Raw genomic sequence first — 16719 nt, forward strand, 5'->3', positions numbered from 1 at the left:
CATTATTAACCGGGCCGTACGACCGGCCCTGGCCCCAGCCCTACCGTGACCCCCCGGTACAGACCAAGCACCGGCAAGAGCCCGCGGAACGTCCCGGCCGGAACGCGAGGCCGGTGCTGAGCGCTGGGTGAGGAACGGGCCCCGCGCAGGGGCCTGGGCACCCGCAGCCTGCGCTGCCCGAGCAACGGAGCACGGACCCCGAAACCCCCCGAGAGCTCCCCACTGTCGAGGAGGAACAAAACTCCATCTTATTCTATTTGTGTATACACATTTATTTTATATATACACATACATCTCCCCATTAAATTGTTACAGCAAAGCTGCTTTTTGATTTGTAAGCAGCTTAGTTTTCCTGAGAAAAAATTCTAAAAATGGCGCTTCAGGGTTGGGTCTTTATGGCCTCAGAGTAAATCCAGAGTGAGTTTGCTGGGCTCGAGGCTTCTGTAATTAAACTCGGAGCTCTGCGTTGCCCCGGTGACCCCCGATCCAGCCCGGGCTCCTCTCTGCACCCTCCTGAGCACAGACGGGGTGAGGGGGCTCCCCAGCTCCCCCTGCCCCGCGCTCACTGCAGTTCGGCTCCTCTCTGCGCCCTCCTGAGCGCAGACGGGGCGAGGGGGCTCCCCAGCTCCTCCACCCCACACTCGCTGCGGTTCGGCTCCTCTCTGCGCCCTCCTGAGCACAGACGGGGCGAGGGGGCTCCCCAGCTCCCCCTGCCCCACACTCGCTGCAGTCCGGCTCCTCTCTGCACCCTCCTGAGCGCAGACGGGGCGAGGGGGCTCCCCAGCTCCTGCCCCGCGCTCGCTGCGGTTCGGCTCCTCTCTGCGCCCTCCTGAGCGCAGACGGGGCGAGGGGGCTCCCCAGCTCCTGCCCCACACTCGCTGCAGTTCGGCACACGGGGCCGGTACGCGGGGGCAACACCAGCCCTGCGGGTGCGGGACCGACCTCCGCCCGGCTCCTGTCCCGGCGCTGCTGCAGGAGCGCGGCTCATTTCTGCCTCCCAACAGCCACCCAAGTGAGGCCAACAACACAGAGAAACATCTGCTGAGCCGTTAAAATCCTTAGTGAAGTTTGTCCTCCGCAATGCCCCCCAGCGCTGGCCGACAGACGCTGTGCTGTGCCAGCCAGGCTGCCGCCCGCCGCGCTGCCCCTAAACCCTTCGCATTTCCCGCGTGCCCGTGTCCCACCGCGTCCCCTTTCACACGCAGACCCTGGTGCTCCGGGAGCACAGAGCGTTGCTCGTCCTGTCCCCCGCGGCCCCGGCATGGACAGGTCTCGGCCACAGTTCCAGCTGCCGCAGAGGGGTGTTTGCCACCCAAAACCATCAAACCACAGCATCGTGCTTGGAAAACACCTTTGAGATCATTGAGTCCAACTGTTGAGCATGTGGCACTTCTAAACAAACACGAGGAAGAAACTCTTTATACCAACGGTGGTGAGAGCCTGGGCAGGTTCCCAGAGAGGTGGAGGATGAACCATCCGGAGACATCCCAGGCCAGGCTGGACGGGGTCTGAGCAACCTGAGCTGGTGCAGATGTCCCTGTCATGGCAGGGGGGCACTGGGGGGCTGGGGAGGGCCCTGCAACACAAACCAGCTGTGACTCTAAACGAACACGGTTTTGTGTTTGGCCCAGAGCTGCCTGGCAGGGACAGGCTGCACAAACCCCCCAGCGCCGTCCCCCGTGCCGGGGCCGCGCCGGCAGCGCTGCCAGCGCCTGCGCACCGACAGCTTTGCTGGCCCCTTCGCCTCTTTAAAAACAAGTTCTCGGCAGCAGGCGCCCAGCACAATACGACCCAGCGCCAGCCCGGCCGGAGGAGGGGACGCGGCTGTCACCCAGCCCAGCGCCGCTCACTGCGGGGCACCCGCCCCGGCGCAGCCCAAACACACCCCAGGCACCAGGACCCACCGCGGCACTGGAGCCTGTGCCCTGCACAGCCGCACCACGCACAGCCGCACCGCCACACCACACACAGCCGCACCATGCACAGCCGCACCGCACACAGCCGCGCCGCACACAGATGCACAGCTGCATCACGCACAGCCGCACCGCACACAGCTGCACTGCGCACAGCCGCACCGCACACAGCCGCACAGCCGCACCGCGCACAGCCGCACAGCTGCACTGCACACAGCCGCACAGCGCACAGCCGCACCGCGCAGGTCTGCACAGCCACGGCGCACACAGCCGCACCGTGCAAAGCTGCACAGCCGCATGTTGCACAGCCGCACCGCGCAGAGCTGCACAGCCGCATCGTGCACAGCCGCACCAGTGTCACCGCAGCCGCGCTGCAGGGACCACGCACCGCCTGGCATTTCTCACACCGCCAATGTAACGATTTTTCTTTCTCGCTCAAACCGAACCCTGGGGACGGCGATCGATGCAGCAGCAGCGCTGCTCGGGGACGGTAACCACGGCAACGCACCGAGAAGCCCCGGACGGCGCGGAGCAGCCCCGGCCGGCGCAGGAGGAGGTCAGTCCGCTCCAGCTCACCCCCATCCAAACGCTCATCCATTGTCCCCCTCCTGCCGCCGCCCGCGTGTCCATGTCATTCAGCCTTCCCCGGGTTTAATTACTGCAGAAAACACCGAGTTCGTTATCCGCCTGCATCGCTTCACTGCTCAAGGACTCAGAGCAACCAAAACGGTTTACTCCTTGGGAGACACTGACCAACTGCTGGACAAGCACCTGGTGCATTTCAGCATTTATACAACCGCCTTTGCTTTCTTTTCTGAGCAACTGGCATCCTTAACGAACGTCCCCATCACCACAGAATTCCTGGGCAGCAGGTCCCCTTCCCTGCAGCAGCGCCAGAGGCAGCACCAGGGGCAGCCCCTGCAGGCTCTATCTGGGGCTGGGGGTCGTTCCATAGCCCAGGAAAACAAACCCACAAAACAGAACAGAACCACAGGATCATTCGGGTTGGAAAAGCCCCTCGAGCTCATTGACTTTAACCATAACCCACCCTGTCCCTGCCCCATGTCCTGAGAACCTCATGTCCGTCTGTCCAGCCCTCCAGGGATGGTGACTCCAGCACTGCCCTGGGCAGCCTGTTCAATGCCCCACAGCCCTTTGGGGAAGAAATTGTTCCCAGATCCAAGCTCAGCCCCCCGGTGCGAGGATCCGGCCCTTCCCGGCTGTGCCGAGAGGCGGGTGCAGTTGCGGAGCTGCTGCAGCCCCGGCAGGTTCACGGTCCATTCCCCAAGCAGACAGACCTGCAAACTCACACAGTCATGGAACAGCTCGTGTTGCAGGACCTCCCCAGCCCCCCAGTTCCCCTGCCATCACAGGGACATCTGCACCAGCCCAGGGTGCTCAGAGCCCGTCCAGCCTGGCCTGGGATGTCTCAGGGATGGTTCATCCACCACCTCTCTGGGCAGCGGGTGCAGAACTCCTGCAATTCAGCCTCTGCGAGTCCTGCCTGGGACGTGGGGCCTTGTGGGGCACTGCTCCACCACAGCCCCAGGGGAGAGCCCCGCTCCCAGCTCCCGAAGCCTCTCTGTCACTAAACATGAACAAGGATTGCTCATTGCTCCTCCTCCAGCACTTCAAGGGAACACAGAAGTGCCTCACGTTTCATTTAGCGCGACCCCCTGAGCGCCCGTGGGGCAGGTCAGTCCTGTCTCAGCTCCGTGTTTGGGAACCGAGGGATAAAGAAAAGGAGAAATCGGTACGAGGTCCCATGGCAAGACCTTGGTGAGATCTCAGAACACCCGAACATAACACCCCCAGCCTACTGCCAGCACAGCCCTCCCCGTCCCGCACCGCCCGGGAGCTCCCGTGCCGAACACGCACAGACCGGGAGGTTTGGTACCAAAAAGGGCCGAGCTCCGTGCTCATCTCTGCAGCGCCGCAGAGTCCGAGACGTGCACGGGGAGCCTGCGCTTGATGTGCATTGCGGGAGCTCAGCCCGTCCGTGAGACCAGCCCTGGGTTACTGACACCGAGAGGCTCCGCTTCTCATTATCAGGAGCTGAGAACCACGGGGACTCTGGTCTGGCAGAGCCGCAGGTGCCGCCCCAGGGGAGAGACCCGCTGGTTCAGCTGTGACAGGACAGCAACACGGAACCCAAAACCCAACCCCCGCGGCAAAGGGCACACTTGCTGCAACACCCCTGTGCGCCGCAACAGCCCCGGTTAACAGCCGGGGGCACGGGACGCCGGGTCTCAGTGCAAGGGACTCCCCGGCACACGGTTCAAACATGGGGCTTGTGCCCCCTGCAGCGCAGGGGAAAATTAACTCCTTCAAAGGCAAAAGCGAACACATTGATCAGAAAAACTGAAGATGCCGGTTGAAGGCAGCAACGCGTGGCGGACACGCGGCTTTCAGCACCCCCGTGACGGCAGGGACGGCAGCCGGGGCTCTGGCCCGGTCCCGATCCGGCCAGTCCGCCATTCAAACCGCTGACTGCCGAGGGTGCTGTTTTGCACCCTGTGCACCCGCTCTTTGCCAGCAGAGCTGCGCCGCACCTCCACCAGACTGCACGGATATTGGCCATAACAATTCTGCTAAACAGCCCTGGTGCACACATGCAAATTAGCCCAGTCATTAATTATGTAAATGCTGAGTCGCTCCTGCCCCTCCTCCAAATCCAAATTTTTCCAAGCCAAAAATACTCTTTAGCTTGTGCAGATTATGCTCCCTCTTAAGCATTATTTCTTAAGTTTTCATTTCTAATAATGTTTTGGCTCCACCTTTAATGCAGAACTGGAATTCGAATGGACAGGGAAGACACGGGTCACCCACAGGTCATCCACGCGTCACCCACGGGTCACCCGTGGGAACCTCCCGCTGCCCAGGACGGGAGCTCACCGGGAGGGAACAGCTCGAGCGGCGGGAGGGCTGGGAGCAGGCCGAGCTTGCGGGGCGCTCTGCCGCGGTCACGGAGCCGTCACTCAGCCCCAGGGCTGGGAGCAGGCTGTGCTTGCGGGGCGCTCTGCCGCGGTCACAGAGCCGTCACTCAGCCCCAGGGCTGGGAGCAGGCTGTGCTTGCGGGGCGCTCTGCCGCGGTCACGGAGCCGTCACTCAGCCCCAGGGCCAGGAGCAGGCTGTGCTTGCGGGGCGCTCTGCCGCGGTCACGGAGCCGTCACTCAGCCCCAGGGCCAGGAGCAGGCTGTGCTTGCGGGGCGCTCTGCCGCGGTCACGGAGCCGTCACTCAGCCCCAGGGCCGGGAGCAGGCCGTGCTTGCGGGGCGCTCTGCCGCGGTCACAGCAGCGAACGCCCCAGCTCAGCGCAGCCGCCGTGCCGGTGCTCCCTGCGGTGCAGGATCCTCGTCCCACACGGGTCCATCACCGACCGGCTGTGCTGAGCCCCCGCACAGAAACCAGCACCGTGCCCTGACGGACCGAAGGTTTCCAGCAACGCGCTCGGGAAAAAGGTGAATTACGCAGGAAACAACCGCCGAGAGCCGGAGCTACAACCAGCAGTTGACTGAACTGAAAAATGACACTTTTTATTCCCCCAAAACCAAGTTTAATGTGGCTCTGCCTACAGACGTCTGTGCTGTGCCGACCGGACCTGCCGCCTCCCCGCCCGCCGCCGGCAACGCCTGCGCACGCAGAACCCGCATTTCCGCGGGGTCGGTGCGCGGCCGCGGGGCCGGTACCGCCGGGCCTCCTTCTTCCCAACGACCCCCGAGCCGGCGACGCCGTCGGGGCTGCGGGGGCTTGTGCTCCAACGCCCGCCCGGCCGCCCCCAACGCAGCCCCGCGGGGGCACGGCCGCAGCGGACCGGGCGGGGCGCCGGGACGGGGACCCACGCCCCCCGCGTCGGGGGCGCGGACGGGGAGCGCTGGGCCTCCCACGGGCCAGCAGGCCCCGAGAGTCCCCGGGTCGGGGCTCCCGGCACGGCCCCCGGGCCCCACGGTGCCGGTGTCTCCCGGCACGGCCCCCGGGCCCCACGGTGCCGGTGTCTCCCGGCACGGCCCCCGGGCCCCACGGTGCCGGTGTCTCCCGGCACGGCCCCCGCCGCACGCACCCCCGGGGGCGGGAGGAGCTGCCCCCCCCCCCCGCCTCATCACGGGCGCCCCCCCACAGGCCCGCGCAGGCCTCCGCACACCCCCACGCAGAGGAGGCCGCTCCGCAGCCCCGCACCGACACGACACCTTCCCTCCCCCCCAGACACACGCACCGTGGGCGGGGAATCCCCTCCCGACCCCCAGGGCCCGGCCCCCGCCCGGTACCTGCGGCCCGGCCGCTCCCCAGCGCCGCTCACCGGCTCCCGCTCTCGGAAACAGCGGCCTCCGCCCGCTCGCGAGGGCCCCGCTAGGCCCCTCCGGGCTGCCCGCCGCGACGCCGCACCACTCGTCTGGGCCGCCGGCCGAGATTGGTGTCAGGCACAGCATAGGGCAGGCCTCAGGGAACAGAAGGGCAGAAGGGGCCTCCCAGCAGTGCGCATGCGCAGTAGGGGAAGCGAAGCTGGCGGGGCGCGGGCGGGAGGGCGCGCTATGGCGGGACAGAGGGGACAGAAAGGCGACGGGACGGCACGGCACGGCACAGCGGGACGGCTCTGCCCGGGGCGGGGGGGATGGGATCGGACCGGACCGGACCGGCCTAGCGGGGGAGCCGTTTGGGCACGGCAGGACGGGGCGCGGCTGGGCGGGGGCCGCCGGTGACTAACGGTGTCCCGGTCCCGCCCGCCGGGGAGGGCGGGAGGAGGAGGAGGAAGTGGGAAGGAACGGGACGCGGAGTCGCCGGTAAGTGCCCCCGGCCCGGAGCCATGGGCCAGGACCCCCCGTACAGCGCAGGGCGGGGGGAGGCGGCCCCGCGGCGGGGCGGGGCGGGGGCTCTGTCCCGGGCACGGTTCGGCCTCGGGGCGGAACCTCTCCCGAGCGTTGCGCGGGGATTGCCCCGCTGAACGCCGGCCCGCCCTTCCGGGGCTCTGGTTCTCCCCCAGGGACCCCCCGCCCCATCTCCCGTCCCGGTGATCCCCAACCCGGGCACGGTCCGGCTGCGCTCCCGCCCGTGCCGCGGCAGGACGGACCCGGCCCCTCCTTCCCGCGCCGACGGGAGCTGTCGGGCCGGCGGCGCCCGTGCCGGTCCCCGCGGGTTCAGCCCGAGTCCCGCTGTGACACCTCCGGTCCCGGCAGCGCCGCCGGTTTCCTGCGCGTACCCGCCGGTTTTCCCGCCGGGACGCTGTGCCCGGGCTGTGCGGGGTCACACGTCCCCACGCCGCTCCCCGCTCCGCGGCCGGTCCCCGTGTGCCCGCGCTCCGGCCGCCGCGCTCTCAGCCGCTGTGCGCGGAGGGGCCGCTCCGGACCCTGTCCTGTCCCCTTCCCGGGCCCTGTCCTGTCCCCTTCCCGGGCCCTGTCCTGTCCCCTTCCCGGGCCCTGTCCTGTCCCCTTCCCGGCCCTGTCCTGCCCGCGGTCCCCAGTCCCTGGTCCCCTCCCAGCGCTGCTGAGGCCCCCAGCCCGGTGAGCCGCCCCCCAGCCCACTGGCCGCACTGGGACAGCTCCCAGGGTTACAGAGCCGGGAATCGGTGTCGGTCTGGCTGGTGCTTTATTCTCATCAAGACACAGCTGATGGGGGGGGCTGGCACAGCGCAATTACCAGGTGTGGGCAGTCGCAATTAACCCCTTTACCTGGTGTCCCAACCCCTGTCCCTTTCCTGGCGCCGTCCCCTCCCGTCCTCGGTGCCGCCTGAGCTGCCAGCCAGGGGGAGCATGTGGTGCTGAGGTTTGGGGTGTCCCCTTGGCCAGGGCAGTTGGTCCCTGTCCCCCCTCGCGGTGAGCCGTGCCGCGGTGAGCCGTGCCGCGGTGAGCCGTGCCGCGGTGAGCCGTGCCGCGGTGAGCCGTGCCGGTCGGTCCTCTCCAGCCGCGGTGGGATTCCGGCTGGGGCTGAACTGCCTTTTCGGGGCACAGAGCCAAGGAAAAGCGAAAGCAGCACCGTGTTGCTCGCCCACCCCCGGCACGCGGCCGCCTGGCCAAGGGCCGCGTTGGGTGAGGCTGCGCGCACCGCGGCGAGGCTCTTCACCGAGTTTGCAGAAGCGGTTAAAGTGCACCCAAAATAAACTGAGCCGCTGCCATCGCGGGGCCTGCCGTCCCTGTCCCCGCAGCAGCCAGATGCCCCGGAGGAAGGAGGTGCCGGCGCTGGGCAGCCTCTGCCTGCAGAGCCTGGCCCAGCACATGCAGAGCGTCTGGGTGAAGGACTATAGCGAGAACTACCTGGACGAGTACGAGTTCCGCTTCGTCATGGGCCCCTTCAACGACCTGGGTGAGACGCGGGGCGCGGGGTCCCCTCCCTGGCGGTGCCCGGCTGTCCCGCTGACCCCCGTGCCCCCCGCAGCCGGCAGCCTGGTGCAGGAGCTGATCCGGCTGCTGGGCGAGAGCCGGCGGCTGACGCGGGCCGCGCTGCACCTGCTGCTGCTGCCGCACCTGCACCAGCTCAGCCTGCGGCCCTGCCCCGGCCTGGCCAGCAACGCCATCGCCCGCCTCGTCACCCTGCGCTGCAAGGTCAGGGGGACCCCGCCACGGGGACGGGGGACAGGGGCTGGAGGTGACCCCGCCATGGGGATGGGGAACAGGGGCAGGAGGTGACCCCGCCACGGGGATGGGGACCAGGGCAGGAGGTGACCCCGCCATGGGGATGGGGACCAGGGCAGGAGGTGACCCCGCCATGGGGATGGGGGACAGGGCAGGAGGTGACCCCGCCATGGGGACAGGGGACAGGGGCAGGAGGTGACCCCGCCATGGGGATGGGGACCAGGGCAGGAGGTGACCCCGCCATGGGGATGGGGGACAGGGGCAGGAGGTGACCCCGCCACGGGGATGGGGACCAGGGCAGGAGGTGACCCCGCCATGGGGATGGGGACCAGGGCAGGAGGTGACCCCGCCATGGGGATGGGGACCAGGGCAGGAGGTGACCATGCCATGGGGATGGGGACCGTGGTAGGGGACCCTGACCTGCCAAGGGGCTGGGGGAGTGAGGCAGGGGGTGCCCCTGCTGTGGGGCTGGGGGAGTGGATGGGAGTGTCCCCACCATGGGGCTGGGGGAGCGGGGCTGGGTTGCCCCCACTGTGGGGCTGGGGCAGCAGAGTTGGGGGTGACCCTTGTTGTGGATCTGGGGCTGGGGGTGACCCCTGCTCTGGGGCTGGGGGAGCAGGGCTGGGGATGCCCCTGCCATGCGTGGGGGCAGGGGGGTGCTGGGGTCCCGTCACCCCACCCCGCTGAGGGCTCTCTGTGCCGGCGGCAGAACCTGACCTCCCTGGACCTGCACGGCTGCGGGCGGCTGTCGGCGGAGGTGCTGGTGGACCTGGTGGAGGAGCTGCCGCGGCTGAGCCGCCTGGGGCTGGCGGAGACCCAGGCCAACGTGCAGGTGCTGTCGGCCGTGGGCTCCTGCTGCCGCTGCCTGCAGGAGCTGGACGTGTCCCGCTGCAAGAAGGTGTCCCCGCGCGCCCTGCGCCACCTGGCCTACGACCCGCTGGAGCGGGCCCTCTGCTGCCCCGCGCTCCGCGTCCTGCTGGCCCGCGGCCTGGAGCCGGCGGGGGACGGTGACATGGTGACTGCGCTGGCCTTCCTGCTGCTGGCCCTGCCGCGCCTGGAGTTCCTGGCCCACGCTGCCGTGCCGGACGCCCTGCGCCTCCTCCACGAGCAGCCGCTGGACGGCACGGGGGATGCCGAGGGCTTCCCCTCGCTGGCGGAGCTGGCGCGGCGGCGGGGGGCTGTGCCGGGGGAGCCCCCGCTCGCCCTGCCCCTGCGGCGGCTGGAGGAGGTGGAGGAGCCCGCCCTGCCCGCCGTGCGCGCCGCGTGTCCCCGGGCCGAGGAGCTCAGCGTGTGGCTGGGGGACGGTGGGGCGGGCGGCCAGGAGCTGCAGGGCTGGGGCCGGCTGGCGCGGCTGACGCTGGGCTGCGCCGGGCAGCGGGGCCGGGCGCTGGCGGAGGTGCTGCCGGTGGCGCAGAGCCTGGGCGCCCGCCTGCACAGCCTGGTCCTGCACGGCTTCTGCTGCCGGGACGGGCTGTCCCTGACCGCGCTGCTCGCCAGCTGCCCCGGCCTGCGCGCCTTCAGCGCCGAGCTGCTCGCTCCGCCAGAGGCCAGTCCCGATGGGGACGTCCCGGCCCAGCCGCCCCGCTGGGACACCGACCTGCTGCCCCGCGGCCTCCCCCAGCTCCAGAGCTTCTCGCTGGCGCTGGCCGGCACCTTCCCGGCCCGGCACGGGCCGGCGCTGTGCGCCACGCTGGCCTCGCTGCTGTGCTGTGCGCCGCGCCTGCAGAGCCTCCGCCTGCTCGGCATCCCCTTCCCGCTGGACTCGGTGTTCGAGACGGTGCTGGCGGCGCCGGGGCCGCCGCTGCTGGAGCTGCAGGAGCTCTCGCTGGCCGAGAGCCGCGTGTCCGGCCGCACCGTGTGGCTGCTGCTGGGCTCCGAGGGGCCCCTGCGCCGCCTGGACCTGTCCCACTGCCGGGACATCCACCGGCGGGACTACGGCGGGTTCCTGCAGGCCGTGCGGAAGCAGCGGCTGGACCTGGACATCACCTGGGAGTAGCCGGCACCGGCTGCGCCGGGCTCTTTAATAAAGGAGTTACACCACGGCCGGCGGCACCGTCTCTCCTCCGGCATGGCTGCCATCCCGGCGCGGCTGTGCCCGCGGCTGCTCTCCCCTTCGGGAGGGGCTGGGGGCCCAGCGCAGCGGGGTCACCGCCTCTGCTGTGCGCCGGGCGCTGGCTCCTCCGGCTGCGCCGCGGCACCAGCCCTGACACCCCGCTGGCGGCGTCCAGCCCTATGTCCCGGGGGCCACGGGACCCTGGCACAGCAGCTGGCAGCGCCGGATGGCACAGCCCCTGCCGTGTGCCCACGCGAAGCCGGTGCCGGCTCAGGGCCGGGGGCCGTCGGTGAGTCCCGTCAGCCGCTCCGACTCCTCCCAGAGCTTGCGCGCCAGGCCGGCGTCGCGGGCGGCCGGGGAGGGCAGCGCCAGCCCGCACCCGCTGTCGAAGTACTTGCCCGTGATGCCCGACACCTCCTCCGCCACGGCGCAGTAAATGGTGCTGATGGCCCCCTGCTCCGCCGACTGCCGGCAAAGGGGGTGACGAGGGTCCTGTCTGCCCCCCAACCAGCCCCCAGCCAGCTCAATGCCTCTGGGGCCATGGAATGGGGGTCCGGGCAGGATCTGCCCCCGCTCACCTTGATGAAGGGGCGGATGAGAACAAAGAACGCCCGGATGGCCCAGCCGAAGTGGCGCATGATGCTGGTGCTCACCACGCCGGGGCTCAGGGCGTTGACGGTCACCCCTGCCGAGCCGCACCGTCACACCGCGGAGGGGCACGGCACGGGCAGCGTCCCGCTCCCTCTCCAGGGCCCAGATCCCTCGTTGCCATCCCAACGGGAGCAACCCTCGGCACAGGGGCTCCTCCGTGCCCTGGGGACACCCCCGGGGACGCAGCTGTCCCTGGCCAGCGCTCTCCCAGCCATGGGGGACACGGGGGTGTCCCAGGGAGTTTCTACAGCAGCCAAGATCCCCCAGTGCCAGCAGATGTCCCCTGGGAGCTGCACATCGCGAGCCAGCAGGGCACGGCTGGGCATGGCACCGTATGTCACAGCATGGCACAATATGGTCGTGTATGGCATAGAACAGCCAGGCATAGCATGGCATGGCGCAGCGTGGCGTAGCACAGCATGGCAAAGCACAGCACAGCCCAGCATGGCTCGGCACGGCATGGCGCGTTACGGCTGGGCCGGCACCCACCTGTGCCGTGCAGGCGCCGCGCCAGCTCGGCGGTGAAGAGCAGGTTCATGAGCTTGGTGCTGCCGTAGGCGGCGTCGCGGCCGTCGAGCCGCTGCTGCCCGGTGAGGAACCGGCCGTCGGCCGTGCCCGCGTGGTGCCGGAACGACGAGACGTTGACGATGCGGGCGGGCGCCGAGGCCTTCAGGAGACCTGCGCGGAGCGGGGGTGAGCGGGGAGGGCGCCCCCAGGCCCCCCCGGCCGCCCCCGCGCTCACCCAGCAGCAGGTTGGTCAACAGGAACGGGCCCAGGTAGTTGGTGGCGAACGTTCGTTCCAGCCCCTCCGGCGTGACGGCGAAGGGCAGCCCTGGGGGGGTGCGGGACGCCGTGGGGCCGGGGGCACCGCCCGCCGCGGCGGGACGGGGAGCGGGAGCCGCGCCGGCGCGTACCGGAGACCCCGGCGTTGTTCACCAGCACGTCCAGCCGCTTCTCCTCCCGCAGCACGGCCCGGGCGAAGGCGCGCACCGAGGCCAGCGAGCTGGTGTCCAGCAGCCGCAGCAGCACGGCGGGGTTGCCGGTGGCCGCCCGGATCTCCTCCACCGCCGCCTGGCCCCGCTCCCGGCTCCGGCACGCCAGGATGGTGCGGGCGTTCCTGCGCGCCAGCTCCAGGGCCACGCACTTGCCGATCCCTGCGGCACACAGAGCGGCGCGGGCTGCTCCCCTGGGGGTCCCTGGGGTCCGTGCCCCTGTCCCCAGGGTTCGGGCAGCCCGGGGCAGGGCAGGCGATGGAGGGGACCCCGTCCCGGGCAGCTCGGCCACTGCCAGCAGCCCAGCGACAACGCCAGGCTGCCGGCACTGGAGGGGGCACCGGGGGGCAGTGGGGCTGGTGCCCCAGGACGGGGCTCCAGGCTCAGCAGCGCCGTGTGGCTGTGCGGGGACGGGGACAGGCAGGACGGCCACCGCGGGGTGCAGGAAGGAGCCGGCAATGGCAGCTCCCGCAGCTCGGTCTGGGGCTCGCCCTGGGTCGCAGGGACCGCTGCCATGGCCACCGATCACCCCAGCCACGCTGTGCCGGCACCGAACCCCCAGCCACGCTGTGATGGCACCGAACCCCCAGCCACGCTGTGCCGGCACCGCTGCGCCTCGGTGAGAGGCATCTGGGGGTGGGGGTACCCCAGCGCATGTGGGGCCCACCCTGTCCCTGGGCACACAGAGGGACACCCCAGTGCCCTGAGTGCCAGGGGACACCCCAGTCTCAGCAGACGGGCGCCGCTGCCCCGGCTGTGCTGTCCCCAGTACCGCGCGGTGCCCGGGGCGCTGCGAGCGCGGTGGCCTTGGCCGTCGGTCACTAACCCGCTGGGGCAGAGTCCGGCCGCAGGGACCGCGGGCACGGGGTTCCCCCGGCCCAGCGGGGACAGGGGACAGCGGCCAGGGCGGCTCACCGGGGACGGCTCCCGAGCACGCGGCGCAGCGGCCGGTGCTCAGCGCGGTGCAGGGGACACCGGAGCGCACCGGTGTGACGGTGCCACGGGCACGGGAGCGCATCACACCTGCCCAGGGACCGGCCGCTCCCGCAGCCGCCCCACAGCGCTGCGCCATCGCGCCATCACACGTGTCCCCTTCTCCATCCCGGGGGAGCAGGGAGCTGCCACCACCCCCGGCTACGGCTGCGAAAGGCGGGTGGCTGGTCCTGTGCCAGGCGGGACCCGCAGCCCCACACCCGTGTCCTGCACCTCCCCGGCCCCACGGCCCCCACGCTCCCCTGTCACCCGTCCCTGCTCACCGCTGTTGGCCCCGGTGACAATCACCGTCTTGCCGGTCAGGTCGGTGGGACACTTGCGGGGGTCCCAGGCGCGTCTCCTCCCGGCCCAGAGGAGCAGCCCCAGGAGCAGCGAGAGCAGGAACCAGCCCGGGTGGCTGCAGGCGCTCGGCAGCTCCATGGCTGGGGACACAGGGTGTGACAGGGGGGACAGAGTCCGGCGGGGTTGGAGGTCGGCCGAGGACCTTCGTCCAGCCCGGCGGCCCTGGCGCGGCGCGTCCCCTCCGGCTCCCCGAGCCTGCGGGAGCGGAGCGGGGACATGGGCTGGTACCCGGAAGCGCAGAGCAGTCAGGAGGCCGAGCCACGTATCCCTTGTCCCATGGGCGGATCATCGCCGGTCACAGACTACAACTGGGTTTGATGATCTCAATGGTCTTTTCCGACCTAAATGGTTCTACGATTCTAAGCTGCCGCCGTTCCCTGGGCACGCCCGCTGCAAAAGCCTCCGGTGTTGCCCCGGCTCCTGCCCTGTGAGCCATCCCTGACCTCCGCTGTCCCCAGGCGTCGCCCTGCACCGTCACAGCCAAAACCTGGCTCTTCATAGAAAAAGCTGGGGTGCTTGTGCAGCCGGAGCACCGCTGGAGCCGCCGATCAGCCCTGCGGTGGCTCTGGGTGCGGGGACCAGAACCGGGGCCACCCGCGGGGCCGCAGCGGGGGCACACGGGGCGGTGACACACCCCAGGCAGCGCTCAGACACCCACCCGGTTCGATCTCATGCCGTGTTTGCGGCTCAGCGCAGCGCGGTCCCAGGCCAGTGACCAGCGGTGAGTGTGACCGGCCCGGGTGCCGCGGGGCCGGTGACTCCGCGGCTGCTGTGGATCCCGCGCCCGTCCCCGGTGCGGGCGCTCTCCGGCTCGGTCACTGGCAGGGGACGGGAGCCCAGCAACTGAAACCTCTGCTTTATTGCTTTCTTCAGCAGGGCTTGCAAAGGGCTCTGAGCTCCCGGCCTCGCCGAGCAGCCGGGAGAGCCCTCGGTGCAGCGCCGGTGTCTGCGCTGTGCCGGCCCCGCGCTGGCTGCGGGGACCCGCGGGGATGCGGGGTTAGGTGGAAACGCGCCCAACACAGCGAGCGAGGAGCCGGCGAGGAGCGGGGTCTCTCCAGGAGCGGGGTCTCTGAGTCTGGGTCTCTCTGGGACTGGGGGGTCCCTCCGGCAGCTCGGGCGCCCTGCGCTGGGCTGCGGGCGAGGGCAGCGCCCAGCCGGTCACCCAGCCCCGGAGCCCCGGTTCCCAGCACAGGAGCTCCGGGCTCGGGGGCCAAGCGGGCGGGTCTGCGCCCCGGGCTGCGAGGAGGAGGAGGAGGAAGCTCCCGCGGCCGCCAGCCTCCTGCAGCAGCTCGGGGCGGTGTTTGTCCTGCCACAGCGGGGACACGGGGGAGCCCGGGGGGGCCCGGCCCAGCTGCACCCCGCGCTGGGGCCGGGCGTGGGAGACGCGTGGGACACGGAGCCCGCGGGACGGCCGGGGCGGGGGCACGGGATGGGGTGGCAGAGAGCAGGGGCTCGTCCCCTTCAGCACTGGGCATCGCCCGGGAGCTGCCGGGCCGCCGTGGCGGGGAAGGGCCCCGGGGGGCGGATGGGTCTCAGGTCCCGCTTGGCCTCCTCCTCCTCCTCCCCGGGGATGCCGCGGCCCCGGCTCACGCTGCCGGCCCGCCGCACGGTCACGCCGGGGACCAGCCGGGCCGGGTCCAGCAGGGAGCCGAGCGGCCGGGGCAGGGGGCTGAGGGGCTGCGGGGAGTTCGGGGGGGCCGGCTGCAGCTGTGTCCCCCACGCGGTTCCCGGCTCCCGGGGCAGCCCCGGGCCCCGGCCGCGCCGGCGGGCAGCGGGGGGACGCGCCGGTGCCTTGAGCTCCGCGGCCGGGTCCAGCACCTCCACCTGCGGCCGGACCCAGCGCTCGGGCGGGCGGACGGGGCCGAACCTGGGGACCCCCGGGACGGTGCCGGGCGCCTCTCGCTGCCCCGCGGGGCTGCGCGGGGGCCGCTCTGGCTGGACCGTGGTCAGGCTGGTGCAGGAGGGGGGCGGCGGGGCCGGCACATGGCTGCGGGCCCCCGCCGCGCCGCTGCCCTCCGCGACCCCGGGGGGCGACAGGAGCGAAAGCTGTCCCTGCTCCGGCCGCCCCGGAGGGTCAGCCCGGCCCGGGGGGGCGCGGGGAGCCGCGGGCCTGGGCGGCCCGAGCGGTGGGCGCCCGGCGCGGGGGCGGTTTCCCTCGGACGGGCGGGGAGCGGCGGCCGCCGGGTCCGGCAGCGGCTCCGGGCTGGGCCCTGGCGCGGGCAGGACGGTGGCGGCGCTGGGGACCCCGCCGGGACACGGAGGCTGCGCGGGGGGAGCTCCGGGCTCGGCTGCCGCGGGGGGGTCCTGCCTTCCGCCCTGGCACGGGCTCTGCGCACCGGAGACCTGCCCGGGAGGGGGCGGGTGGGGGAGCTGGGCTGGGCCGGGGGCGCCGAGGTGCCCGCGGGGGTGGCCCCGGCCCAGCACCGGCGGCGAGTGCAGCCCCGGCCCCCCCCGGTGCGCGGGAGCCGGGGGTGCTGCTTCCCACCCCAGCAACAAACACCCCCCGGGCAACCCCTCCGAACCCGGCAGAGCTCCCCCTGCCCCCCGCCCACGTCTGCACGCCCCCCCCGGCTCCGCGGAGCTGTCTGGGGGCGCTGGTGCCGCTCAGCAGCGCCCGGAGGGTCCCCGCGCCGGGACCGGGAGTTCGGGGGTGTCCCACGGCCGGGGCTGGGGACACGGCTCACCTCGTCCCGGCACAGCCGCAGGACGGGGACAAAGCCCTGTGCCCAGGAGTCGGCGACGCACGGCTCGGGCTCCTCGTCCTCCCGCCAGCCGCTGTCCCGCGCGGGTCCCTCGGGCTCCGTGTCCCCCTCATCCCTCGCCAGGAACCGACACTCGGTGATCTGCAGGATGGCGTCCCGCGCCTGGCCCACCGTGAAAGGGACCCGCTGGGGACAGAGCCAGGGATGAGCGGTTCTGCGGGGACACGGGGTCCCCAAGAGCGGGGTGCGGGCGCTCACCTGCCGAACCGCGTGTGCCCTGGAGCACTCGGCCAGCACCCGCTCCAGCAGCTCCGCCACCACGTCCCCCGCGTCCCGGTCGTCCCGCTCGGCGCGGAGCAGGGACAGCCACTCCGCCTGCGACAGGCGCCCGGCCACCGTGTCCGCGCGGGCGGGGGGGGCCGTGGGGGGCCGGGACTTGTCCCCGCGGGACCGGGAGGCGGTCACGCGCTCCCGGGCGGGCATTTTCTGCGGAGAGAAACCGTCACTGCGC

General features: G+C 71.2%; 3 protein-coding genes across 11 annotated transcripts in view; 1 reads left to right on the plus strand and 2 right to left on the minus strand.

Moving 5' to 3' along the window:
* Nucleotides 1-6313, minus strand: part of DCTN1 (dynactin subunit 1) — a 68231-nt gene extending 61918 nt beyond the window's left edge. For all 7 annotated transcript variants that reach the window (XM_082050387.1, XM_082050383.1, XM_082050386.1 and 4 more), the window contains exon 1: nucleotides 6178-6313. The gene's annotated coding sequence lies outside the window, so the exon portion shown is untranslated. The remainder of the gene's footprint in view (nucleotides 1-6177) is intronic.
* Nucleotides 6314-6439: 126 nt separating this feature from the next.
* LOC309438680 (uncharacterized protein) lies at nucleotides 6440-10516 on the plus strand. The gene is made up of 3 exons (XM_082050389.1): nucleotides 6440-8206; nucleotides 8279-8445; nucleotides 9185-10516. The coding sequence occupies exons 1-3, from the start codon at nucleotides 8056-8058 to the stop codon at nucleotides 10469-10471; spliced, it is 1605 nt and encodes a 534-aa protein (XP_081906515.1). The 5' UTR covers nucleotides 6440-8055; the 3' UTR covers nucleotides 10472-10516.
* LOC309438681 (retinol dehydrogenase 13-like) lies at nucleotides 10458-13869 on the minus strand (the record flags this gene model as incomplete). 3 transcript variants are annotated; one of them, XM_082050391.1, is made up of 7 exons in its annotated part: nucleotides 13735-13869; nucleotides 13428-13586; nucleotides 12094-12333; nucleotides 11922-12011; nucleotides 11669-11857; nucleotides 11107-11213; nucleotides 10675-10993 (listed from the first exon to the last, which is right to left on the minus strand). In XM_082050391.1, the coding sequence occupies exons 1-7, from the start codon at nucleotides 13793-13795 to the stop codon at nucleotides 10799-10801; spliced, it is 1041 nt and encodes a 346-aa protein (XP_081906517.1). In that variant the 5' UTR covers nucleotides 13796-13869. The 3 variants fall into 3 exon arrangements, with proteins under 3 accessions (XP_081906516.1, XP_081906517.1, XP_081906518.1); XM_082050390.1 differs by having other exon boundaries at nucleotides 10458-10993; nucleotides 11922-12333; XM_082050392.1 differs by lacking the exon at nucleotides 11922-12011.
* Between the last annotated feature and the right edge of the window lie 2850 nt (nucleotides 13870-16719).

The sequence above is a fragment of the Streptopelia decaocto genome (genome assembly GCF_964273445.1).
Source record: "Streptopelia decaocto genome assembly, chromosome: 4".
Classification (NCBI taxonomy): Eukaryota; Metazoa; Chordata; class Aves; order Columbiformes; family Columbidae; genus Streptopelia; species Streptopelia decaocto.